Source organism: Cervus elaphus, chromosome 26 (assembly GCF_910594005.1).
Source record: "Cervus elaphus chromosome 26, mCerEla1.1, whole genome shotgun sequence".
Lineage (NCBI taxonomy): Eukaryota > Metazoa > Chordata > Mammalia > Artiodactyla > Cervidae > Cervus > Cervus elaphus.
Genome location: NC_057840.1, coordinates 19,454,178 through 19,481,828, shown reverse-complemented (window position 1 = coordinate 19,481,828; position 27,651 = coordinate 19,454,178). Strand labels below are relative to the sequence as shown.

At 40.1% G+C, this 27,651-nt stretch overlaps 1 protein-coding gene and 1 long non-coding RNA gene across 2 annotated transcripts in view; one reads left to right on the top strand and one right to left on the bottom strand.

Moving 5' to 3' along the window:
* Nucleotides 1–19,057, bottom strand: part of LOC122684337 — a 76,240-nt gene extending 57,183 nt beyond the window's left edge. Inside the window, exon 1 of the long non-coding RNA XR_006337994.1 lies at nucleotides 18,946–19,057. This is a non-coding gene — a long non-coding RNA (uncharacterized LOC122684337). The remainder of the gene's footprint in view (nucleotides 1–18,945) is intronic.
* Nucleotides 4,717–27,651, top strand: part of SGK1 (serum/glucocorticoid regulated kinase 1) — a 111,101-nt gene continuing 88,166 nt past the window's right edge. The window contains exon 1 of the mRNA XM_043888392.1: nucleotides 4,717–5,427. Within this exon, the coding sequence (XP_043744327.1) occupies nucleotides 5,359–5,427 (69 nt within the window). The 5' untranslated portion in view covers nucleotides 4,717–5,358. The remainder of the gene's footprint in view (nucleotides 5,428–27,651) is intronic.

Below are 27,651 nucleotides of genomic sequence, written 5' to 3'. Positions count from 1 at the left end.
GTTCCATGAACCCATTCTGGTATTGATTCTTCTTATGTACATAATTCTTTCTCTCAAAAAAAAAATCATGAACTGATATTCAAGGCTTGATTTTTATTTTGTAACTTATCCTTTGCTACATGCATGAATTAAATGAAAACTAATTTGGTGAAACCAAAGAATTTTAATTAAAAGAAAGATTCTTTCCTACATACAAAAATAAATCCATAATTCCCAGTGGGCTCTCCTAACTCCTAATTGCCTACGTACCACTGTGGCTGGAGTTTTAAGCAAACGATCCAATCATCTGGGTCAAATAGGAATGTAAAACATTTCTCATCATGTGGTCTATTTGTGTCCTTTTCTCCTTAGGGACATTTGTCAATAGATGGATCTTTTGTTGTTTATCTTTTATGTTTTCCAGGTTGCTTTGTGGAAAAAAAAAAAAAAGAATTCACATTCCATTTAGCAACTAAGCGTACGACACAAAGACAATTTGATCTTTGGAAGGTGAACTTTCTAAAAAGTACTACAGCACTATACCCCTCTTACTTCAGTAAAACCAAAAATGTAGAGTTAGGTATTATTTTACAAGGCCTTTTTATTAATACTATTATTTGATACTTTTGCTGCAACATGGATGGACTTAGAAATTAACATATTAAGTAAAGTAAGTCAGAAAGACAGATATCATATGATATCAATTTTATGTGAAATCTAAAAGAAAATGATGGAAATGTACTTATACACAAAATAGAAACAGACTCACAGACATAAAAAACGAACTTAGGGTTACCCAAGGAGCAACCAGGAGATGGATAAATGAGGAGTTTGGGATTAGAATATACATGCTTTTATATGTAATGGATAACCCACAAAGACTTACTGTACAGCACAGGGAACTATATTCAGTATCTTGCAATAACCTATAATGGAACAGAATATGAAAGAGAATATGCATATATATGTATAGCTGAATCACTTTGCTGTTCTCCTGAAACTAACATAACATTGTAAATCAACTATCAATGAGATTTATTTTTTGCATTGATACTGACAATTGCCTTATGAGGTAGACGGAATGCATTTTGTTATTATTTTATAGATGAGGAAACTGAGGTTCAGTGAGTTGAAGGGACTTATTCAAGGTCATCGGAGAAGGCAATGGCACCCCACTCCAGTACTCTTGCCTGGAAAACCCCATGGACAGAGGAGCCTGGTGAGCTACAGTCCATGGGGTCTCGAATAGTTGGACACGACTGAGCGACTTCACTTTCACTCTTCACTTTCATACATTGGAGAAGGAAATGGCAACCCATTCCAGTGTTCTTGCCTGGAGAATCCCAGGGATGGGGGAACCTGGTGGGCTGCTGTCCATGGGGTCACATAGAGTCGGACACTACTGAAGCGACTTAGCAGCAGCATTCAAGGTCATACAATTAGGGAAGGGAGATTAGTAATCAGATCTTCCAAATCAACATAGCCTCTCTCCATGTCTTTTATATATTGGTAGTCAGTCCTACCTATTTGCTTCATTTTATTCTTTGTGTTATAGTCTAAACATTATACTTGAGAGGAAAAATAAATATATTCCACAAAGCAAATAGAGGATTAAGAGATTCTTTTTAACGTGAGAGTTTTTTAATAAAAAAGATGTGTCATCCCAGGGTCTCAATGTCATTGACTCTAAAAGTACTGGAAAGAATTAAGGATTATTGGGTCTAATCAGAGCTCAGCACATTAATAATGATGGGAGTTTACTTTATGGTTTAAGAATTTCAAAAATATTTAACAATTCTTACTAACAGCCTGGTGCCAGAGTCACTGATGTTAGCTTTACACAGTGTCTTTGTTTTTTTCAATTCATTTAAAAAACATTCATTGAGTGCCTAGCATGGTCCAGGCACTATAACTGTATGCTGAAGCTACAGAAATGAATGAGCATGTTCAATGAAAAAAAAAAAGTAAGAAAATAAATGAATTAAATTGAAACAAGTTTAATATGTAAGCAGGATATTATAAGAGTCCAGGAGTTATTTTCTGTTCTACCATAAGAGGTAGTCTATGGTCCTTTGTAGATACTAATGAGCTTGGCAAAGGAGAAATTTATAAAGAGTAGTTACTCTGAGCCTACCGGCAGGCAGTTTTATTTATGAAGAGAGAAGTAAGAGATGAGAGATGCTTGCTTTTCCCTGAGAAGCCAACACAGTACAGTTAAACACATTGATCTATTATTACAGTGATCAAAATACCATCTCAAATAATAGGCTACCTGATCCGGTCAGAACCCCTGCCCTTTGCTTTTCCTTCTGACCAACCTCTACTTATTCTTTAAAGTTCTGAACTAACTTTGAGGACAACTTCCCAGGCCTTCCTCTCCAAACCACTCAGCCACCCCTCCGAACCAAGGTGAAGTTAACACTTGTACATATGGAATCATATATAATATGTATATTCTTATTACATAACATATAAAGGCAGAAAGAGAAGACGGCAACAGAGGATATGTTGGATATGGAGGATATATCCAAATGGCTGGATGGCATTACTGGTGCAATGGACAGGAACTTGGGCAAACTTTGGGAGATGGTGAGGAACAGGGAGGCCTGGTGTGCTGCAGTCCATGGGGTCACAAAGGGCCAGCCATGACTTGGTGATTGAAAAACAACAGCATATATTACATAATATATGTCAATTATAACATACAGTAATATATCATTCTTTCCACAATATGTGTTTCTTCAGCAGGCTGTGACTTCCTTAGGAACATGAACTATTGATATTCGCATTCACGGGACCTACCACAGGATCTAACACGGGCTCAGTGGCAGAGTAGCAGCTCCAGGGGGTGGCATATAGTGGTGAGGAGGGATAGGATTTAGCTTTATCCTCACCTCTTCCTCTCTGGTTTCTATTAACCTTCCTTTCTTCACTCCAAATAAGTGTACAGTGCACTTAAAACCAGTATGTGTCGTGTATCAGTGTGGAATCAAGGCAAGGTCCCTAGTTCCCACTTCCAACAGGATGCTTAGAGAGGTCTTCTTTTGCATATCACTCAAATTCAATTAATATCTCTTAAATACTTTTAAGGAAGGGGCAGTATGAGAAGCAGGAAAGAATTTGAATGGCCATGATTTATTTTAATCAGATTTATTGAACTGTAATTTACATAGAGTAAAATTTTCCTCCTTCATATATAAAGTCTGATAAATTTTGACAAATGCATAATCATATAATCCACCCCATCATCATGATAAAGGATATTTCTACCTGCCTTAAAAATTCTCTTTGGGGAGTTCCCTGGTTGCTTAGCGGTTAGGATTTTGTGCTTTCACTGCCGTGGCCTGGGTTTAGTCCCTGGTGGGGGAACTGAGGTCCTACAAACCGCCTGATGGGGACAAAAAAATAATTCTCTTCAAATTACCAGAATTTTAATGAACTCTTTAGAAGAACCACAGCAAGCTATATGTGCTGGAGTTTAAACAATATATACTTCTTGCATCTCGGACAACTTAACCTATCTCTCTAAAATAAAGCATGTATTTTTCTTCAGTTATAATACCATCATGTGGTCATGCTACCTTTTCTTTTGGAAATTTCAAGGCATTTAGCTAACAAGATTTCATTATTATTCCCTGCCAACCCTGGCCCAGCTCTAAAGATGTATATTCCAATTCAATGAAATCAGTGCATCTCTTTCCCAGTTAACCTTGCTGCAGACCGTCTTATAAATATGTTAATAATGTTAGGCATATCGCTTTTAATGAGCTGGCCATTCATTTTATTAAGTAGACATTGTGCCTTTCCCTCATTTATTAACTATATTCCTTTGTGGTGACATTGAAAAGGCTCTACATCATGGGGACACTTGCTCCATTTGGATATAATAGATACACGGAATGACGCAGCAAACAAGTGAATGACTAAGTTAATAAATGAGTGAATGAACGAGTGAGTGACTGCCTCCATTTCATGGATGAGGCACCTTCTAAGAGGCACCGTGAGGTCAGTCGACTGGCAGAAAGCCACACACTGATGTCGTAGCAGTGCCCAATTGGATGCCAAGATTGTTTGCTTTCTCCATTTAGCTATCAACTTTGTTTAAAAAAATCCCCATAAAATATCGACAGGAAAAAGTAAACATGGAAAAATTGGCCACACACAAACCACATGGCTCTTCAAAATGAATTGAATGTGCAAAGAATAACATGAGTGAAAAATGAGGAAGGGTAGATTTTCACTTGATGGGAAAAAAAAAAACCTTTCTCCTCTTACGCATTTTGAGTCTTCCTTTCTGTTAAATGAATTCAGTGACACTTTTTGGTAATGCCCTTTGTATTTTTTGCATAAGCCACTTTGGATATATGCCCATTGTGTGCTTTTTTAAACAGATTCCTTTAGTGGAAAACACACACACACACACACTAATGTTCACAGTTGCCTATTATCTCATGACAAGTAGGAAGAGGACACTAGCAAGGTTCTACATAATGAGAGATCATCCATTGTTACACTTTATTTTTCTCCACATTTGGACAGATCGGGAATACATTTGATTAAATTTCCATTGAGAACCGTCCCCTCCCCGCCCCCAGGAATATGTATCAACAGAATTTCGATGAGCACAAAATTAAAACATTCTGCATGTTATAAGAAAGTCTGATTTAAAGGATCCTAACAAAAAGAAAGGGGCGGGGGGGGGGGGGAAGCTATTAAAGTAAACCTCCCGAAGGGAGCCAACAGCTTTTCAGAGCATCCTGCGCTGATGCCTACCCTCCATCCGCGCTGCTCAGATATTCATGAATCGCTGTCTTCCAGCACTGCTTTCCCTCTCCCTCTGCTTTTCTGGCGCGGCTCTCCCGCCCCCCTCCCCCTCCCTTTCCTCTGGCTTCGGCTCTTTCTTACTCCTTCTCTCAGCTGCTTAACTACAGCTCCCGCTGGAACTTGCACAATCAAAAACAGCTCTCCTCTCCGGCAGCCTCCACAAGCGCATCACCTGGAGCAGAGCGACTGTCCCAGTGCACACGCCGCAGAGCCGCCAGGTAGCTGGGGGCGCGCAGGGGGTGCCCTTCTCCTGCTGGGCAGCAGCCAGAGCCTCTCCTCGGAATCCGGGGCATCCTGGGGTCCTGTTGCGGTGATGCCTGCCTTTCGGAGCCGTGATGGAAAGAGAAGAGCCACTGTCGGTGGAAACTGAGAGCGGGGAGAGGTTGCTGCAGTAGCCGGTGCTGCAGAATGTGTGAGTGAAAACCTGAGCCGCGCTGGATTCTCCATCCCGCTCCGTCTTCGTCAACTATCCCAGGAGGCAAGTCGGGAACCAGATGCACTGACCAGGTGGGGGCCACCCTGGATCTGTTAACCGTGAACTCCCCACTGTGGAAAATGGTAAACAAAGACATGAATGGATTCCCAGTCAAGAAATGCTCAGCCTTCCAATTTTTTAAGAAGCGGGTAAGGACAGGTTTTGTTTGCTTCTTTTGTTTTCTGCTCTTGTCTGAAATGCCTTTGATTGCTTGCCGGAGGTAAGCCCGAGTTTCGGTGGCAAAGCCCGGAATGGAAGTCCTGTGTGTCTGGTGGCAGTGGTCCAGCTGGGAAATAGACCTGACTTGATGCAGATTTGAGGGTGGGGGCGCCTAGGCAGAGTTGCTTTGGGAGGAGGGGGTTGGGCTGAGATGTCCTAAGGATGGTTTAGAGCCGGGAAAGGGAATTTCCCAACCAAAGCCACAAGATTACAAGCAGTTTCAAAGAGAATTGGCCTGGGCACAGTTACTGGCTAGTTGATTTGGTTGGGGACTAATTCCGTGGTGCGCTCTGGCTCTCTCTTATCTTTGAAGGCTTCAACTTTTCCCACACCTTTCATTCACTCAGTCTCAAGTGCAGCTTTATCATCTTCCTGCCTCAGAAGCAGCAGCTTCTAGCTTCCCAGATCCATCCAGCCAATAACTTGCTGAGTCTCTATCTATGGTAAAAATAGCAAAGGACTAGAATGACCTTTCAGAGAACTGATGGAGTCCAGCATTTTAAATCCTCTGTTTCAAGTTGCCTCAGTTTTACTTGGTACAACCGTCTTTCTTTTCACGGGCAGTGTGAATTCAAGTGATAATATGGGGTTATGCTGCGGTATACTTTTATTTCATTCTTGTTCTTGTATTCAGGACGTTAACGTTCACCGCTTGTAAATGAGCAAAGAAAAGGGAGGGGGTTTTCCTTGTGTTTCACAATAAACTCAGTTCATTGTAATGGTCCCACTGGTGGTCGGCATAAATCTGCAAATTTACACATAAGTGGGAGGTAAGAAATGAATGATTGTTAAGCAACTGATGACTGACATTCCTCCAGCCCCCAGCTGCCCTGGTCTATTTGATACCCTAGGGCAATTCCATCAAAATGATTCTCTTCATTCATTCTCAGTTCCTTCATTCAGGTCTTTCAAGTGCTGCTCCAGAAACACTGCCCTTCACTTAAATCACCACCAAAACACAGTGAACTGGGCTGGACTACGTCCTGCACCAAATGGGCAAGCTGGGAAGGCAGGGCTGGGAACAGCATGTCAGTCCAGGCCAGAGGGCTAACACAGTTTCCCACACACCTGTGACTGAATTCCCATCAGTAGAGCAAAACCTCCCCTAAAGTCCATGGGTCAAAACATATTCATTAAAACCAAAGCAAAACCCACATTGTCCTGGCTTCTGCTCCAGAGGCCTCAGCGACTGGCAAGGAGGTCTCCCGCTGGAGGAAACTCAAGTTGAATTGGAGCAAGGCAATGCTACTTCTCAAGAGTCCACTGTGTTTCTTCATTTTCCCTGTAGCCAAGATATTTCTTTCCAAGGAAAGAGCACTTTGTAAAAAAACAATTTCCAACACAGTAAACAAATGTTTTGATAATAAACAAACAACGCCAGAGCTCATAACTCAGTAGTTAAAACTCTTTACTCTCATTTAATTAATTAATTTGGTGGTACTGAAGGGACAGTGATGGTGATTTTTTTTTTTTGGTTGGTTGACTTTTGGCTTGTGTTTATTTATTTACTTTAATACTTCTCAATCAGATATATTTAATCAACTGAGTAACTGTCAGGTAGATTTTAAGTTTTCTCTTCTTTGCTATCAAAATGTGCTATAATAACTGTTAATTTACTATCTAGTTTCTTTTTTGCTTAAAAGCAGAATTTAACGGTAGCCTTCAGTTGTTGCTTCTGTAGACCTTGCATTTTGCAAAGAACTAGCCAGGGTACTGATGTCTAACCTGAGTGCTTGCAGAGAGAAAGAACTTGAAACCAAGGTATGTAGGAGACCTAAGAGACATGGGTTCTATCCCTCGGTCAGGAAGATCTCCTGGAGGAGAGCCTGGCAACCCCTTCCAGTATTCTTGCCTGGAGAATCCCATGGACAGAGGAACCTGGTGGGCTATAGTCCACAGGGTCCCAAAGAGTCAGACATGACTGAAGCGATTTAGCACACATGCATCCAGCCCGGCAGCTTCATCTGCCTTTGAACCTGGGTCTATCGTTTTCTGGAGATAGTATCAGAAACCTCCCCTCTTGTCCTTACTCTTCAAGGACAAAACAGCAGAATATGCCTTTGTGTCAAGTCATGGAGGGCCCTAAGGGATAAAGTCTTTGATTCTTGTCCATACATTATCTTTTCTGAAAGTTCATTTCAGTTTGTACCATGACTTTGCTTTAGGTTTTGCTTTTTGATTCCTTTGTTTGTTTGGGGCCTTTAATTACACAGCTGATATGTAAATAAATGTGTAAAACATTAAGATAATACCCAGGTAAATCCCTCTGCCTCTCTTATCCAGAGGTAAATGTTGGCATCTATCTTTCCCAGATCTTCTCTATGCATCTTTATGCACATTTGTATACTAGAATGCCTTTGTTCTCAGCTAAGAATAATACATTTTTCTTATATTCTATTGTTGAAGTTCCACAGATTTCTGCATATTTTATTTTTAACCTACTTAGACAGTCTTACAAAATGAACCTTTGTCCAGTGCCCACATTAAACCATGAATAGATCTTGGAAAAAACCCATAGATTTTTTAGGGCTTACTAAAAACATGGAGGTTTGGACCCAAATTTTGATGGCAGAAAGCTTAACTAGTGCTTCCTACACCTCTGAGACATTTCATAAGAAGCCTAAGAAGGTCGCCAAAAGGGAAGGCAGAATGATCCACCCTGTGATTCATTTAGGACAGTAAGTGTGGCACCATTTATTGAGAGCTTGCTATGTTCTAGAAGTTATGGGTCAAGTGTTTTATATGTATTAGCTCATGAAATCCTCAGAGTCATCCTGTGAAGTAAGAAAACATTAAATGTGCAAAGCACGGCTTAAGAGAGATTAAACGACCAGCCCAATATCACTTAACTAAAAAGTAGCAGAACCAAAATTTAAATTTTCTTTGACCCAAAGCCCATATTCTTAATCCACACTTTCTATTTTTGAATCACACTCCCACCCCCTTTTTTCTTCCATAACAGAATCTTTTTTCTCCCCAAGTAAAATCTTTATGCCATTATGCAATTTATAAAACCTATGAAGGGGACTAGTCCTCAGCTGGCTCTCTCGAAGCTTCTTTCCAACCCTCAGTCATGACTGAGGCAGCTCTGGGGAACCCAGCCTCAAGGAACACAATCTGAAGAAAGGCAGTCCTGGTGCTAGTTCTCCCAAATCCTTTGGATTTATGCTTCCCACCACTGTGTCTTTAAAGCTCAACTAAATCAGCTTAATTTCATTTAGTTGAGAATAGCTAAGCTAAACTAGGTAAGAATTCTACTTTCATTCTGTATGTGTTAATGGTAAGTTAACATTAGATGCCTATGGATTATTCTTTATTCTTAGAATCTCTGAAAAATTCATTTAAGATAAATGGGAAAATGTCCTTATCAGTTTTATTGTCACAATCTAAGAGCTTTAAAAGGTATAGCGTTTGCTAAAGATAATCCATTTTCATGGATTTAAAGATTTGTTCATGGTTCAGATTCTTGCATGGACTGTAGCCTGCCAGGCTCCTCTGTCTATGGAATTTTCCAGATATGAATACTGGAGTGGGTAGCCATTCCCTTCTTTAGGGGATCTTCCCAACCCAGAGATTGAACCTGGGTCTCCCACATTGCAAACAGATACTTTACCATCTGAGCCACCAGGAAGGCCAGCATTATGACTCAGAAAACACCAAAAATGATATTATCTTCAACTTGATAATCCATTTTGAAAATTCCTTAGGTATGTAAATCAGTTCAGTTCAGTCGCTCAGTCATGTCCGACTCTTTGCGACCCCCTGGACTGCGGCAGGCCAGGATTCCATATCCTTCACCAACTCCCGGAACTTGCTCAAACTCTTGTCCATCAAGTCGGTGATGCCATCCAACCATCTCATCCTCTGTCATCCCCTTCTCCTCCTGCCTTCAATTTTCCCCAGCATCAGGGTCTTTTTAAGACTTCTAAAGACAGAATCACATTATCTTTCATAACATTTCAGAGGATAACTAGGTGGGATGGAATTTTGGATTTGGAATATGCACCTTAGAAACTTACTGACCTGCATTGACCTGCCTACTTTAAAGATGTAGAAACAGTGCTTGGCAGGTGAATCGTTTACTCCAGTAAAATGGGTCTAAGCCACTCCTCACAGGTAGGGTTTTCACTTCCAGATCAAGTGTCTTTTTTTAATTATTATGCTCTCAAACTGGCTCAGCGCTTCAGGCCTCATTCATTCATTCTTTAAGAAATAGAGTAGGGACGAAATCCAGTTCATCTACCTAGTACTAACTGCCTTGTGACCCCCAATTTTGACAAGACACTTCTTGTTGAACTTGTTTTGACTCAGTATATCATGATTTTGTGCATTTGAACAATCAATCTTTTGCATTGTTCTTTACTGATGACAACGTTTTATAATGACTATCACTTATGCTTACCCCGGTGGCTCGGCAGTAAAGAATTCGAGTTCAATGCCGAAGATGCAGGAGACCAGAATTTGATCCCTTGGTCAGGAAGATCCTCTAGAGTAGGAAATGGTAACCCACTCAGGTATTCTTGTTTGAAAAAGCCCATGGAAAGAGGAGCCTGGCAGGTTACAGTTCATGGGGTCACAAAGAGTCAGACACGACTGAGAGACTGACCACCACCACACTTACACAGCCCTGATACTGCTGATCACTGCTCTCAAAGGCTGAAGTATATTACACATTTAATTTAATTTCTCAAACATGAAAAGTCTATGGGAGATACTATTGTTATCCCAATATGGCAGATGAAGAAGTGTCGTGGGCCGAGGTAGAGGGAGTAATCCTACATCATGCAGCTAGTTTGTGGGAAGTCAGGGGTTGGATCAAAGCATATGGCTGCAAAGTCTGTATCCTTCACCACTGCACATCCTATCTGTGATGTTAAACAATCCAGTGTGGTCAAAGGAGACTTGAAGAGGTCTGATGGCCCTAGCTTCCTCCTTTCTCTAAAAATGATGGGGAATAAAGCAAAGGGTTTCAGGCTAGTTATGATGTTCCCTCTAGCGGAACAGAGAAACAAGATCAACCTCCTCTGAAGTGGTTATTCTCCACCACTGTTTCAAACACTTCATCCCTTTATATTTTACTTCCCTTGACTGTTCTATTTGTTGCTGTTCAGTCACTAAGTCGTGTCTGACTCTTTTTAACTCCATGGACTGCAGCATGTCAGGCTTCCCTGTCCTTCAACTCCTGAAAGCAGCTGAATTGGAATGATAATAAAAGTCCTTTTCTTATGGGAAGCTCTTTACGTCTTCTCAGGGGGCTAGCGTTTATTGAATGTTTCCTAAGGGTCAAGCCTCGCTAGTACAACACTTTACTGGTATAGTCATCCCAATCACTCCATTATGCCCATTTCACAGCCAAAGGAATTGAGTCAGAGAAGTTGAGTAAGCAGTTCAAGGTCATGGTGCTAGAAAGAGGTATAGCCAAAATCCAAACTCAGGCAGTCAGCTTTAGCACCACCAGTATTTCTATTCGAGCCACTGCAGTAAATGACAGTGAGGCATTGACCTCTGTAGGGATGGCTTTTCCCACTGAAAACTGTAAATTCCATCCAGAGAGGATTATATGGGGCGGAGTGAAGCCGGGAGACCATGGTGGTCACAGCTGTGGTGAATGACATCTCCCCCTGGACTCCTAGAATGACTTCCCACTGGAAGGCAGTAGGAATCAGAAGTCTGTCTTGGATTTCTCCAAGATATATTTAATCATACTTCCTGAAACCACAGTGGAGATTTCAATGGCTTCTACTGTACTGTCTTCAGAAGTAGCTAAATTCTGAGCCATTTGAGTCACCCCTGTGTGCACTCGAGGGCATAGAACACAACTGCAATCACCCTATGCTGTAAACCCACCGGTTTTACAGACCCACCGGGAGCTCCCATAGGGCAGGAAGGTCCTTAAGGATAGAGAACCCGTTATCTTGTTCTCTATATCCCCGCCTATGTGTGCATGTTAGTTGCTCAGTCATGTCTGACTCTTCATGACCCAATGGACTGTAGCCCGCCAGGCTCCTCTGTCCATGGACTTCTCCAGGCAAGAATAACGGAGTGGATAGCCATTCCCTTCTACCGGGGATCTTCCCAACCCAGGAATCAAATCTCAGTCTCCTGCATTGCAGGCAGATTCTTTGCCATCTGAGCCACTTCTATATTCCTTACTAGTCAAACCATATTTGTTAAATGAATGTATGAATCAAATAAATCAATGAATCCCTGTATTAAGTGATCCCTAAGTGGTTTCTGTCTTGAGATAGATGAATGGCTTAGGAAGGTAATGCATTTTAGTTCTGTGTTTAGATGTGGATAATATATGTGAGGACTTTGAAAAATAACTTAAATCCAACTCGAAGACAAGTTGTCACTACACTTAGCAGCTGGCAGGGAACCTTGAACTCAGCTCATTTAATGATCAGTGCCCACACCACAACTTCTTTTGTGTAATGATTTTCTAGTCGGGACAAACAAGATAGACATAGTCATGATTCACTACTGTCTTTTGATTTTATATTAATATAAATCACTGACTTCAACACTATGCATTACGCATTGTGTATTCTATTACCTAGAATCCTTAAAGCATTTTCCTAATTACTATGGTTTTTCCTCATTTTTCAATGTGCTCTTAGGAGCCCCTTAGTGTGAAGAGAACTTTGAAGTCAGGAGGTCTTTCCTGCTTTGCACAGTGAGTCTTAGGGGGGTTGGACTGCAGCAGGGACTGGCTAGGTTTGGTTGTGCTGGGGGATGACTCTTCAGCAACACCGTACACAGGTAAAGAGTAGCAGGTATTTGTCACTTTGGCAGTTCTCAAGAAAGCCCAGGATAGTTAGGCTCTCATTCTGCCACAATGCTTAGAAAATATTGTGAAAGGAAAGCGAGTTCCTTAAAAGTTCCACTTTTTGGAGAACAAGTACATATAAGCTGTTGTAAGAGACATTCTGAGTGCACCCATATCTTATGATCTGTAAATGCTTAACAAGATAAAGCAAATCTAAAATGGAGCATGGCAAGTCATTGAAACACATGCCCTCATTTGGAGATTTCTGATTATAGAAGTGTAAGGGGAAGAACTGATAGGAACTGAATGGACAGAAAAGCTTAATCAGTAATTTAAGTGAAGCTAAAGATAGTTTTTTATTAAAGGAATTATCATGATGTTATCTTTTTTAAAGTGTGATGTATTTTTATGCACACTAGTTAATCCAAACAGCTAAGCAATACATTTTTTTCCCCCTCTGGCCGTGCCTTGAAGCTTGTGGGATCTTAGTTACCTGACCAGGGATTGAACCCCAGGCCACAGTAGTGAAAATGCTAAGTCTTAACCATTGGACCACCAGGGAATTCCTGAAGTCAATGTTCTTAACACTGCCAGATAAGGAGAAGCCTCCTGACTTACGTGGGATGCTGCTTCCTACCTGCTAACTAGAACCTTGGCTCCTAGCTTGGAGCATAGACTCCCCACCAATGATGGGATAAGGATGTTTGTCCCTTGCATGGAGTTGAAGAAGGCTAAGTTCACAGGGCATACGGTTTCTCAAAGGGCTTTAACTGGAGCAGTGGCCACTACTTCTCTGGAGAGTCCCATCCTTCAGAAGTCCAATCCTTCCTAGCAGAAAAGCAGGCTGCCCAGGTCCTTAGACTCAGTGTATCTGCCAGACCTGGGAACAAGAAGGTCATCCGCCAGCCACCTCCCCAGATCCTTGGTCTAAGGGCAGGTGGCCCCAGCCATGGGCCAGCTTCCTCTGGCAGCCTACACAGTGAGCTGGCCGATTTTGAAAGCTTCTGTGTAGGAGCAAGAGGAGAAGGGGCCACGAGGAGGGCAATGGAGAGAGCAGCCAGCCAGGCGGTGAGGTGTGGCCTTGGCTTCCTTCTGCAGTGGCTCCGGCATCTGCGGACAGGGTTCCTATTAGTGTTTGTTTTCTCTCTCACCTATTTCTTCGCGGCATTCTGAAATGATTTCATAAGTATTTACAACAAAGAGAAATGAAAATCAAGGCTGTAACTAGGACGGCAGGAGAATCTTCCCCTTGGTGATGCAAGATGCCAAAATATTACTCTAATTGCTTTCCAGAGCCTGCTGTGACATTTTTCTGGGAAGAGTCCGCTGAGCTATTTTTATAGCATGGGGGTCACCTTGGTCTCTTTTGTCCTCCTAAGTCAGGGCAGTCACCCAAAATGCCTTTGTTTTGGGGATGACTAGTCATAAGGTTCTTTTCGTTTTCTCTTCCTCTAGCCCTCCTCTTTTCTCTTTTTCCTTTTCTCCCTCCACCCCTCTCTGTCTCTTTCTCTCCTGTCTCTGAAAGATAAGCTCACATCAAGGCCAGAGAGGAAAGCTTGACAGAAAATACCCCCAGACTCATGTTCCACAGGGAACAGGGAACCTGCCTTCTTCTCGCTCAGCAGCTTCGGGAATGTCTTGCCACCTCTGAGTCTGGTAGAGTGAAATAAGCCAGTATCAAAGATCCTGACAGCGCCAAGATTTTAGTTTCTAGAAATAGCAAGGTAAAAAGGGCCCCCAAATAGTTAAAACACTTGAAGACTCAAATTTTTGTGGAACCAACTTTAAAATATTCCGAGAAGGAAAAAAAATTAAATCGTTCGATATGTAAAAGTATGTATTTTCAATGTTTTCTAGTCACAAATATCTTTTCTATAGATTGCTCTTTCTGAAAATTGAATATTCTTTGAAGCCTAAATCTTTCTAGACCAGTACTAATTTGGGTTATTTGGGGGGGGGGGGGGAAGTGTAAGAAAGAAAACTCAGTATGTAGCTTCTAGAGTAGTTAAAAAGATTCAAGTAAAGCTAAGTAACAAAACAATGGAGAGGTAGTGTGAAAGTAAAGACATTAGAAATGAACTCTCTTTACAGTCTCTTATAGCTTCTCTGAAACCTTGAATATAAACTCCCTAAGCCCAGAGATTTTGTCTGTCTTATTCAGAGCTTTGCCTGAGTGTCTGGTACATAATAGTATATATGTCATAAACATATGTCAATAATATATGTTTAATGGATCAATAAAAACAAAAGGGCTTGGGGAGGGCAGATGAAGTGTAATTATAATAACAAGACGGTTAAACAGAGAGGACATTGATAATGAGAAAGAATTTAAAGAGAATCTTAATATCCATTTTTCACTGCTTTAAATAGTGCCTACATCACAACCCATAAAAGTGAAGAAGAACTAGAACCCAAGGCATTAATGAATTAAAATACTCTAACACAGGTAGTGAAACAATGTTTTTGTTTGGTCAGGCTTGGTAGAAACTAGATTTGAGCACAGAATTTGAAACTGGATTCTCTTTTGATGATTGGGTTAGTATTTTTATGCTGCTAGATATAAACGATTTTTTAAATATCCTTGTAACAACAAGAAAAGCTGAATGAATAGGGTTTTACTGAAGAATATGTTTAACAGAATTGTAAGGCTTAAGGAGTTAAGAAATATCAAAGATATTAGTCAGTTCAGTTCAGTCGCTTAGTCGTGGCTGACTCTTTGCAACCCCATGGACCGCAGCACACCAGGCTTCCGTGTCCATCACCAATGCCCGGAGCTTGCTCAAACTCAAGTTCATCAAGTCAGTGATGCCATCCAACCATCTCATCCTCTGTCATCCCCTTCTCCTCCTGCCTTCAATCTTTCCCAGCATCAGGGTCTTTTACAGTGAGTCAATTCTTCGCATCAGGTGGCCAAAGTATTGAAGTTTCAGCTTCAACATCGGACCTTCCAATGAACACCTAGGACTGGTTCCTTTAGGAGTGATGAGTTGGATCTCCTTGCAGTCCAAGGGACTCTCAAGAGTCTTTTCAACACCACAGATCAAAAGCATCAATTCTTCAGCACTCAGCCTTCTTTATAGTCCAACTCTCACATCCATACATGACTACTGGAAAAACCATAGCTTTGACTAGATGGACATTTGTTGGCAAAGTAATGTCTCTGCTTTTTAATATGCTGTCTAGGTTGGTCATAGCTGTTTTTCCAAGGAGCAAGTGTCTTTTAATCTCATGGCTGCAGTCACCATCTGCAGTGAATTTGGAGCCCAAGAAAATAAAGTCTGTCACTGTTTCCATTGTTCCCCCGACTATTTGCCATGAAGTGATGGGACTGGATGCCATGATCTTAGTTTGCCATGATTAAAGATATATATGGCACTTAATTCATGGAGGTAGAATATAGAATTTCTAATTCATCTCTCGGTAAGAAGTAAGAAAAGCTTCCAGGAACTATCTTTGATTTTCATGGAAATAGTTTCCATCAGTTTCTTGGGGCTTCCATAACAAACTGTCACAAACTGAGTGGCTTAAGCAATAAATTTGTATTGCCTCACAGTTCCGGAAGCTAAGAGTTTCAGAGGAAGGGGTCAGCAAAGTTGCTTCCTCCTGAGGGCTGCAAGGAAAGGATCTGTTCCAGGCTCTCTTCCGTGCTTCTGGATGGCCATCTTCTCCCTATATCTTCCCTCTATATTTATCTGTCCAAATTTTCCCTTCTTAGAAGGACATTGTGTGTGTGCTCAGTCACTCAGTTGTGTCCGACTCTTTGGAGCTCATGGACTGTAGCCTGCCAGGCTCCTCTGTCCATGAAATTTTCCAGATAAGAACACTGGAGCGAGTTGCCATTTCCTTCCCCAGGGGACGCATCTCCTGCATTGGCAAGTGGACTCTTTACCCTATCACCACCTGGGAAGCCCTTTATAAGGACATTAGTAAGTTGGATTAGGGCCCACCTTATTTTAACTTGGTTACCTTTGTAAAGACTCTATCTCCAAATAAGTTCACATTCTGAAGTTCTAAGGTTAGAATTTCAATATAATGATTTGGGAGCTGGACACAGTTCAACCCATGACCAAAGTTTTTCTTTATCATTGAAGTTTCAGTTATATATGAAATGGAGAACATCCCAACAGGATGGGCTCTAAGGTATAATTTTTTACTTTGTCAAAATCATTTATAAATTCTAGGAAACAAAATATTGCAGGAAATCTATCACACTGGAGAGTATCAGGTTATATACAGGGGTCTGGTACATGAGAATATGTTTTTAAAAATATGGGGATGTGTTAGAAGTAGAAGTAAGTAGTAATTTAGAGAAAAACATTGCTGCTAAATGTTATGTAATAAAGCTTTAGGAGCTAGATGGCTGATAAGATGTCTAATACAGCATCAAAGAACTTGCAACTAAATAATAATGATCTGTAAATGAATTTCTCCAAAGAACATCAAAATAATTGCTTTCTCTTCCAACCACTTACCCTAAAAGATTAAATGTTACATAGTAAGAACCAGGACTTGGCACTTACCATATACAAGGCCTTGCTTATCAGCTCTGACAAAACAGTCATATCTAATTTATTTGTCTATTAGTCAGTTTCTACGTAAAAGGGCCCACACCTTCTCACCTTGCCACTAATAAGATGCTGAAGCCATTGCTAATAATTAGTCTTCTAGCACAAAGAAAACACATTAAATCAGTCATCTGAGAGTAACCCTTGGACCTAATCTCAATTAGATGGAATGTTTTAATCTGATATCTTGACAGCTCTTGCGTTATGTATTTTATTCTTTTCCAAAAATCAGAACAATGAAAATTTCTAGCCTTGTCTTTCTTTCTAAAGTCATTATCTTTCAAAAAACAGGTTCAGAATTAGTGTGGAAACTACCCCTATTTTGTTTTTTGTATTATCATCATCAACAGCCACCATGAATTTAGCACCTATATGTGTTAGGCATTATGGTAGGAATGCAGACATAAAAATTATATCTTCCTTTAATAAGTACCTACTGTATAGCACAGGGAACTAAACTCAATTATCTTGTAATAATCTGTAAGGGAAAAGAATCTAAAAAATTATATATAACTGAATCACTTTACTGTACACTTTAAACTAACACAACATTGTAAACCAACTATTCTTCAATTAAAAATAAGAAAAAAGAAAGCATATTTACCTTCAGTCTCCCCATCTTACCCCATCCCCAGGAACTTGGATGACATCTCTCTGGTATATACTTTTTATAATGCCTTGTACTTTTTATTAGGGCACTTGTAAATCTGTAATCACATATTGGTGTATCTAAAATTAACGTCCTTTACATCGATTAATATCCTCCTGGACTATGGCTCAAAAGGTAAAAGCATCTGCTTGCAATGCGGGAGACCCAGGTTTGATCCCTGGGTTGGGAAGATCCCTTGGAGAAGGAAATGGCAGCCCACTCCAGTACTCTTGCCTGGAAAATTCCATGGATGGAGGAACCTCGTAGGTTACAGTCCATGGGGTCACAAAGAGTTGGACACGACTGAGCGACTTTACTTTCACTTTCCTGAACTATGATCTCTATGAGGACAAGGACCTTCTCTCTCTTTTGCTTCCAATTATACCCTCAGGGCTTGGCACTGGGAGGGTTATCAATAAATCCTTGGGACTGGGAGGGTTAACAATAAATCCAATTTATTTATTTAAAAATAAATTGAAACAAAAAGATAGGATATTATGAAATGCTAATAATGGGAGAGAAGAGAGAGGAGTTAATCTTAAAACCCCTATTGAAATGAAAAGTCCCTTATATTTAATTCTGCTTTGTTTTAAGTGGAGGCATATGTGAACACTCTGTGTCTGAGACACATTTATATTCTAAATGACATGTCTTTGGAAGCTGGTTTTTTTTTTTCCTATCATTTACTGTTCCCTGTGAAGAGATCTACATAATAAATTGCCCTTATAATTTAGCAGTAGGCGAAAGATTCTTCTTTTCTGAAAGAAATCACAGTTAGCATGATATAATCCCACAGGTTTGCCTCAGTTGCCAGGAAACTCAAAGCTAAATTTAAAGGTAAATTTCAGTGAAAAAATCAGACAAATCTTCAGAAATGACTTCTCAGTTGCTGAAGTTAGTTTTGAGCTCGTATTTTTATTTTAATTCTGTTGTTTCTCACTGTAACCTGCCTCAGATGGTCTCTAAACCATGATAGATGGTATATTTAATATAAAGAAAAAAGCAAAAAGGACCTATCAAGGATGAGTTCCAACTATTAAAAAAGTGGATAATGATTACACAGATGCATCACTCTGATGATACACAGCATACACAGAAGAAAATGTAGTTCTAAACTATGAAGTGCTTCTCCGCTAGTTTTTCTTCTTGAAAATGCTGCTTGTTTCAGACCTAATGAAATTAACCACTGGGCCACAGAGCTCATGGGTTTATCATCTTGGCTGTCCTACATCAGCCACTGGGACTCAAAGTAGAACTGTAGGAATGTTTCCTCTCTGTCCCACCAAAAGAGAGCATACTTTTTTTCACCCAAAATGTACTATGTTTGTGTTGTCTATTGTTTGCATAACAAAATAACCCCCCTCAAAAAAACACCCCAAATTGAGTGCTGAAAACATCCCCCCCCTTTTTTTTCTTCTTTTTTTTGGCTAATGATCCTATGGATCAGGAATTCAGGTTGACTCACTAGAGTAGCGCTGTTCCATGATGTTGGCTGGGTCCGTTCCTGGCCTGCGTTCAGCTGGTGGCTAGGCTGGACGGGCAAGTCCAAGAAAGCTTCACTCTCATGTCTGTTCCCCGTTGCTTCTCTCTTGGCCTCTCTCTCTCTCTTTGTGTAGCTTGACTTTCCTCACAGCGTCACGGTCTTAAAGACGGTCAAACTTCTTAAAGGGCCACTGGCTTCTGAGAGGATATATTCTAAGAGCAAAGTGGAATCTGCCAATCTCATAAGGCCCAGACTTGCAGGTTCTACAGTGTGACTTCCACTGCATTGATTCATTAAGAAAGTCACAGGGCCAGTTCAGATTGGAGACGTGGAAACATAAACTTCGCCTCTCAGTGGAAAGAGCGGCAATTTACTTCTACTACTATTGAATATTTCAATTTGTGCCATTTAGCCATAGTGTAATTGTCCAAATTGTGTCCAATTGCATTGATTTTATCTCTAAACATTTTTTTAAATTTATGCATTTGGCAGCATAAAGTTTTAGTTGCAGCATGTGGGATCTTTGATCTTCATTGCACATGCAGGATCTTTAGTTGCAGCATGCAGGATCTAGTTCCCTGTGATCAGGTATTGAACTCAGACCCCCTGCATTGGGAGCTTGGAATCTGAGCCACTAGACCGCCAGGGAAGTCCCACCTCTAAACTTCTAAAATCAAAACATTCTGAGTTATACTAAAAAGTAGCTTAGTCTCTCAGTCATGTCCGGCTCTGTGACCCCATGGACTGTAGCCCACCAGGCTCCTCTGTCCATGGGGATTCTCCAGGCAAGAATCCTGGAGTGGGTTGCCATGCCCTTCTCCAGGGGATCTTCCCAACCCAGGGATCAAACCCAAGTCTCCTACATTGCAGGCAGTTTCTTTACCATCTGAACCACCAGGGAAGCCCAAAAAGTAGAAGAAACACCCAAACATTTATAGGACAAAACTATTGTCCTCCTAATAGCAATCAGACAAAGCCAGTTAGATTCTTAGCTGCATTCTTACCAGCTTTGTAATATTGGACAAACGGGAAGTTCTAAGCCTATTGACTTATCTGTAAAATGGGTTTTAATGACAACTCTTAACCTCTTAGAACCGTTGTGAGAATTAAATGATATAATGTGTGTAAAGCATTTGACCTCAGTGCCTAGTATATACTAAGTGCTCAAAGCATGTTAAATATTATCAAGACAGACCTCAATATTATGACCTACCTTTCTAGCCTGCCTTTCTACACTTTCTGTTATGGTGTAAGTTGTAATTTTACTCATAAGTCTACTTGTAAGCATGCTGCTCTCAGACCACTTTGCTTTTGGATTTTATTGCTTAAAGGTCATTTCTCAAAAGACTTCTGCATGGTCAGTAGGCTCACACTTTTACTAAGTTATTTAGATGCTTCCAGAGGCTTAAGAACTAGTGAACACAATTAATTTATCTTCTATGGATACTTCTCCCTAGAGCAACTGCAGTGGTCCAGCTTCATTGCTGAAATGATATTTCATTTGCCCAAGATCTCTTTAAATCAAATGACACCAAATTTCTCTGCTTCCTTAGCTATATGTGCACAAAGCACTAAGGAAAGAACAGATGCCTAAACCCATAGGTCCAACATGTAATCAGTCATTAATGCCATTTGATCTGAATTTAATGCCAGGTTTTCCTTTCTAATCTGTCTTGCATTGCCAAGTCAAGACTTGATAAGAGTTTGAAATTCTAAATCAGAAGGCATTGTAACTCATAAACACTCAGATGACTTTTAAAATGCTTTTCCGACTCCCCTTCATGAAAATATTTCTTATTAAAGGCTCAGAAACTTGGATTGCAGTGAATTTTCATCCCTCTGTTTGAACTCTAAGATCAAGCTCTTTGGTATTTCTCTTGTCATGTGGACATTTATCCATCATCTCAGCTTCCTCTTTCTTGGCATGCCACCCAGTGGACCACTCTTGCATGAAAAGCTCATGGCCCAGGACTGACCAGGCTGTCCTCCTACCTCTGGGCTATTTCTTAGTTCCATTTCAGGCTCCTCCTCTCCATTCTATGGGATTCTGGGGGAATATGAGAGTGGTTCTGGTTGCATGGTTGGCTAACTTGCCTATCTCTCTCTTTCACCATCTCTTTCTCTTTTCTCTCTCCCTCTCATTCCCCATTTTTCTCGTTTTCCACTCTCCTTTCTCGCCCCTTCCTCCCGCTTCTTGCAACACGCCGATTTATTCATTTCCGTGCTTTAAATTCAATCCATATGTCTTTCTTAAATTGATCAGTTCTCTAAATGTCTGATTCCTATTCCCAGTTGCCTACTTAATATTCCTGTTCAAATGTCTCACAGATAACTTGAATTAATCATGTCCAAAAATTGAACTCTTGATTTTTCTTCCTAATTTTATTCCTTCTCCAATTTCCCCCAGCTCAATAGCTGAAATTGCCAAAGACTGGTTTGTTACAGCCAGAAACCTAAACATATTCCTCTTTCTTTTCTTGCAATATCAATGCAATAAATTAATTAGCACATACTATTATTGAGTTTACCTCTAAAACGACTTTTGTTTTTAATCCCCTTCTCTTTATTTCCAGGGCTTTGGTGCAAGCCACCCCCATCACCTTATCTTTTGGACTCTTTAATAAAAAGTCTTTTTCACTCTCATCTCTAAATCCACTCCTCCTTGCCTTTCCCCTCCTTGACTATCCCATTAAGAAATCTCTGCACTTTAGTCAGATTATAGTGGAGATTTTCTTGAGGAAAAAAGGCAGTGCAAGAGGACAGAACTTCTCCAGAGTCTTGTAGAGAAGTAGCAAACTTGGCCTTAGAAGCTGAAGTTCCTTCTTTGTGGCAATAAATTCTCTCAGATACCTACTGTTGTTTGGTTTTCTCCTTTTCTTGATGTACTTTTTTTTTTTTTTTAATTCAAAGAAGTATTTCATTTTGTGAAGAACTGAGGTATTTGGGCCCTCTTGAGAATAGCTGATGCTAATATGCTTTAGCTTAAATTATATTATTCATCCCCACCTACCACAGGGCAAAAATAAAGTCATAATTTTGCTAATCGCAAAGCTACCAGAGGCTTCAAAACCCTGTCAGAAGGAAATGGCCTAATTCTTTCTCTGAAACTAGAATGAACAGACATATCTAGACACTGTTTCCAAATTGGAAATCTTTTTTCCAGATTGGAAATCTTTGTTAGTTGGCTTATGAAGCAGAAGCATAAACTAATATTAGGAACCATATTTTTGTATAGGTTTTACTATAATGTCAGCTGACCGCTTTGGATGGTTTAAGTCCTCCACATTTGGGACACATTCAGCATCCCTATACCCTATACTCCTTGGCATAACTCATCACCTCTGTTATCTCAGGAAGACAGACACTAGGCCTCCATGTCAGTCTTACCATTCTTCTACCTGAGAAGTCTTATTGTTGCCTATCCCTCACTCTTACTCACACTCAGCTAAATTCTACACTTTTTTCCTAGTCAGCTATAGTTTCATGAGATCCATAACACTTAACCAGATGTTAGAAATTGCATGGGTTACTTTCTTCAAATGCCTCTTCAACTCTTAGTAAATTCTGACTTATAATAATTACCCTTTAGTGACTGATTATATTTACCCACAAGTAGCATTTTTATAGCCCTTACTTTAGAAAATGTTCAGTGGTTTCTTCCTCCCTGTGTCTAATAATTCAGCAATGCACGTAGGTGTCCTTAGCCTTTCTTTACCAACAAAGATTCTGGGCATCAGAAAGATTAAGTAACTTCCCCATGGTCACACAGATAAGAAGGTCCACATCAATTGGTGACATTTGAGATTCTCTTTCCATTACATTACATCACTTCTCTAGCAACTGCTGTGGTTTTTCACTGGGCATTTTATACTCATCATCTATTATTGCAGGAACTTCAGAAAATGGAAATGGAGTTCTTTATTTTCCTGCTAACATTTGTCAGATTCTTTGGTCTGGGATTTTTTTTTTTTTTTTTTTTTTGGTCAATTCTATCTTCTAAGTAGCTCTGGCTCCCACTTTCCTTACTTACTGAGCGCCTGCACTGCCTCTTCCCTAGCTCAGCCCCCCTCCATTCTTCCCTGAAGAATTGCTACCGCTGTTAAACTGGCTTCCTGTGGCCAGTTTTACCCCCACAGAATCCTCCAAACTGCAGTCTGGAAGAATTTTCTAGAACACATGTTGGAGCTTGATATAACCACACTTTTAACACTTCAATGTTTCATCATAGCTCTCAAAATAAATTTCTAACTCCTTAGTATTGTATGTAAAGCTTACCAACACCTGGCCCTTGCTTACTTCTCTCACCCCTCCCATCTTTCTCTTTTTCCTACTTCCTCATCCACAAATTTCATTCTCCAAGCATGTTGAATAACTTAGTTTTTTCCATCTATATATCTCACCATCAATCCTGGGGCTCATTATCTGGGGTTTGCAGAGAGAGATGTCTCTGGATGGAATCCAGAAACTTGGACGGACAAAACTTATGTTTATTTTCACCAAACTAACTGAACTTTAGTACTTCCTCCAATTATGAATGTAACCCACAAATGGCAGTAGTATTATTAGGACCTATAACTTTATCACTAATAGAAATCACATATATTTTTATATCACATGGCAACTGTTGAAGGTACTGCAGTATATTATGTACGATTATCATTACAGAGAAATTTATAGTTGTTATCGTTTCTCATCTAAACCTTGGTACCTAGTACAGCAAGAAAGAATCACATATAGTGCTGAGTATATAGTACTGAAATATCTTAAAAATTTTCCTAACTGCAGTTTAATACAATCAATTGCCTTTGTAATCCTATGTATTTTACTTTATTCATTAAAAACTTATTCTAGGAAGGGACCCCTAGGCTTCACCAGATTGTCAGTAGGGTTCAAGGCCCAGAAAAGGCAAGATCCCCATCATCATGGTTCCCCTTGCTTAGAATGTTCTTTTGAACTCCACACTCTTCACCTGGTCAACTCTCATTCATTTCCCTGAATGTGATTTATATTTTTTTTTTTCTCTTTCAGTTTGGCTATACAGCAGGCATACAAAATCTAAGTTCCCCAGCCAGGGATTGAACCTGTGCCCCCTGCAGTGAAGGTGCAGAGACTTAGCTACTAGACTACCAGGGAAGTCCCAGGGGTAGGATTTAAAGGTAGCCCTTGAAGGTCTTTTCCCTGGTCCTCCAAGACTGGGAGAACTTCATGTCTGTTTTGTTGGCAGTGAACTTTGCTTAGTTATGGACTTATTTCACTATGGTATGATTATCTTTCAATCAACTGACTCTAACACACATTCAAGGCCAGCCCAGTGGCTTTATCTCTGTTATATCCACCATGTCCAACACGTAGAGGTGCTCAGTGGTCCTCTGTTCAACTGATTCTCACCCCATTTTAGCAGCATGCCATCAGTGCCATTCATTCATACATTTATTCTGAATCTCCTAGGTCCCAGGGACTCTCTAGGCACCGGAAATTAAGCAGAGAATAATACAGAAAGAAATTCCTCACCTACATGCTTACATGCTCACGAAGTGAGCTACTCAATAAATAAAATTTATGAAGTAAAACATTCCAGTCACAAAAGAGCAACTATGTGAGTCCTCTGGTACAAGGTACCTAGAGTAGTCAAAGTCACAGAGACCAAGAGTAGAATGGTGGTTGCCAGGGGTGACGAGAGGAAGGAAGGATGAGGAGTTGCTATTTAACAGGTACAGCCTTTCAGTTTAGGAAGACTGGTCTGAAGATGGATGGTGGTGGTCACACCACAATATGAATGAACTGCACACTTTGAAATAGTTAATATGGTAAAGGTTATGTATATTTCATCACAATTTTTCAAAAGTAAACAACACTATATTAGATGGGAAATGTGCTGGAGAAAAGTAAAGATGGGAAGTGGGGAGTAGGAAGGCCCGAGAGAAAATAGGCTGAGAGAGGCCTCAGAGGTACAGGATTTCTTGCTTGTTTTTGCTCAGGGTCTGAGCTTCAGGCACAGACCACCTCTTTGGAAGAAGATTCAGAAAGACCTGACTCTTCTATATGACCATCAGCAGTGGATACGAAAGGAGAGGTTTTTTTTAACATGCGTTGCTAAATTCCCAAGAACTGGTTGCCTTGCATTCCCCTAATGCCTTCTGGGAAAAGCATACGTTCAGTGAGTGAAATCCTTAGGAAGAATATTGGCATCTCTAATTGTTACTTGAACCTACCGTTTTATCTTTCTCCTCCACTTTTCAGTTTGACATAAGCACTTTTCTGCCGTGCATCATCAAAGAATTATGAGACCATTTGTGGAGGTGAATAGGATTCATTTTTGAAAAATCAGATAATTTTATCTGATTTATGTCTCTTGGGTCCTCATAAATCACCTTAATATCCATGCTTCTGTAATTTTGGCTTTATACTATTTATTTTTCTAACTCACAAAGATAATCAATGGGGAGTCCAAGTCTAATTGTAAACTTTCAGTGAGTAGTTTGACTTCTGTTCTTTTTTTATTAAAATACAGGCTTTTATTCAAGTAAATACTATCAAATTTTGAGGTTTAAAGGTTTGATTTCAAAGTTTGACCTACAAAATATCAAAACAACTGGCTATAAAGTGAAACTTCTTTTCAGTCAAGGTTGTTTATGCTTTGCAATATCAACCACAGAGCCTGGTTGATTTTTTTTTTTTAGGATATTTTGACAAATAAATAAACACAGAGCTCCTAATACTCTTGTTTGCCTCTAATCTAAAGTTTCTGCTATGCAGGGACACTGCAACCAGAAAAGTCTCATGAAATATTCTATCCACTACTCCTTTTCTTATTTAGTTATAAAAACTGTTTAGGATTTTAAAAACTCACAAATCATTCTCAATGAAATAGTATTAAGACTTTCATACCTTACTGGAAACTGGCAAATGATGAGTCATCTTATCTTGCCTAGATCCTAAAGTACAGATTGCCAGAGCTGAATTCTTTAAATATTAAAAATATTCCTTCCCTCTTCTTACCATCTTCTGAGACATTCAGACAAAAAACATGGAGTTGAACTGAGAACACAATCTAGAAATAAGCAAGTTATCTAATTATAAAAATGACATGTGACTTAGAGAACAAGCTTCTGTGATCATGGTGCTACCATTAATTTCCCTCTTTGGATCAGTTTTAATTCTTTCAAATAGGAACCCTTTGACATGACATTTCAATCATTGTAAAGATGTATTAGTACCACTTCTAACATTCTTAGCAAATGGAAATATTTAAGTGACTGCTAAAATCAGAATCCTTGACTGAATATGTTATCAGTTTCAGGGTTTTAAGGTCAGCAATGTCTAATGTCAAAAACTTTTAAAAGTCATTTCTTAATTTAAATTTCTTAATCTAAATTTCATAATTTAGATGAATTTTGAATCCTTTTCATTCTTTTCTCCACTTTCTATATTTAATTTAATATAAAATAATCCCTTCTCTTACAACATGTAATCTATTCCTAGGCTTTATTTTCATAATGAAATTCATTTGTGAACAGTAATGAACCCCATGGTTTCATTAAAGGAAAGGAATCTAACTTGTCTGAGTCTTGCTTTCCTCATCTGTAAAATGGAGAAAGCTCTTATCACCTCTAAGAGCATGATTTGTGGCATGATTTTCTCTCTTGGTGTAATTTGTAACCAATGCACACACCTACCACTCTCCTTCAGCACACAGCCTGATGAATTCTCATCTGGGCTCTTTCCAAAGGCTCCTTACAGGGCTCTCCCCTGCCCAGCTCTCCTCACTCCACAAACTATGCCACACATGGTTGAGCTGCAGACAAACATTTCACATGCAAGAAGCAGGTGTGAAACTGGCTTGCTCCAGAATTCATTACAAAGCCTTAAACCCAAGGTCCTCAGCAGCATGCTTTGCCAATTGCGTGTGCGCTAAGTCACTCAGTCGTGTCCAACTCTGCAACCCCATGAGCCTACCAGGCTCCTCTGTCCGTGGGATTCTCCAAGCAAGAATACTGGAGTGGGTTGTCGTTCCCTTCTCCAGGGATCAAACCTGAGTCTCCTGCAACAGTAGGTGGGTTCCTTACCACTAGCGCCACCTTAACTCTCTTTCCCACTTGCCTTTCTTCTAATCTTCCTCCTCCTCCCTCTCCCCTTCCTCTGCCCTTCTTCCCCTTCCTCCTCCTCCTCTTTCTTCTTCTTCGCGTTCCCCGCAATTGCTCATTTGTTCGTTCAAATATATTTACTGAGGACTGACTCTCTGAGCACTTTGTAAGGCGCTAAGAGCACTTTGTAAGAAGCAGTGATGAGCCAAACCAAAGAAGCTCCAAGTAGGGCACTACTTATATAAAGACCTAGGTGGGAAGAAGTGAGGAATCTATGAGAAGAGGTGTATAGGCTGAGCAACTGGAGTAGAGAGTCTGAAAGTAGGGGCAAGTTTGTGGGATAAAGTGAAAAAAACAAAAAAAGCACTAGAACCTCACAGACTTCCTAACGTGTTGCGTAGCTGTGTCATTATTCTGAGCACAAGGAGAAACGCCTTTGATTGAACAGAGCTGCAATTCCCTGCAATTTTCCTTCCCCCAAGTTCGTGCTTCCGCAGTTTCTGAAGTATGAACTACAACTCTTCATCTCTCCAATTCATAAGCATTATCTCGAGGACCAATTTCAATAGCCATCTCTTCCATGGAAAAGTTCCTCCTCTCCCTA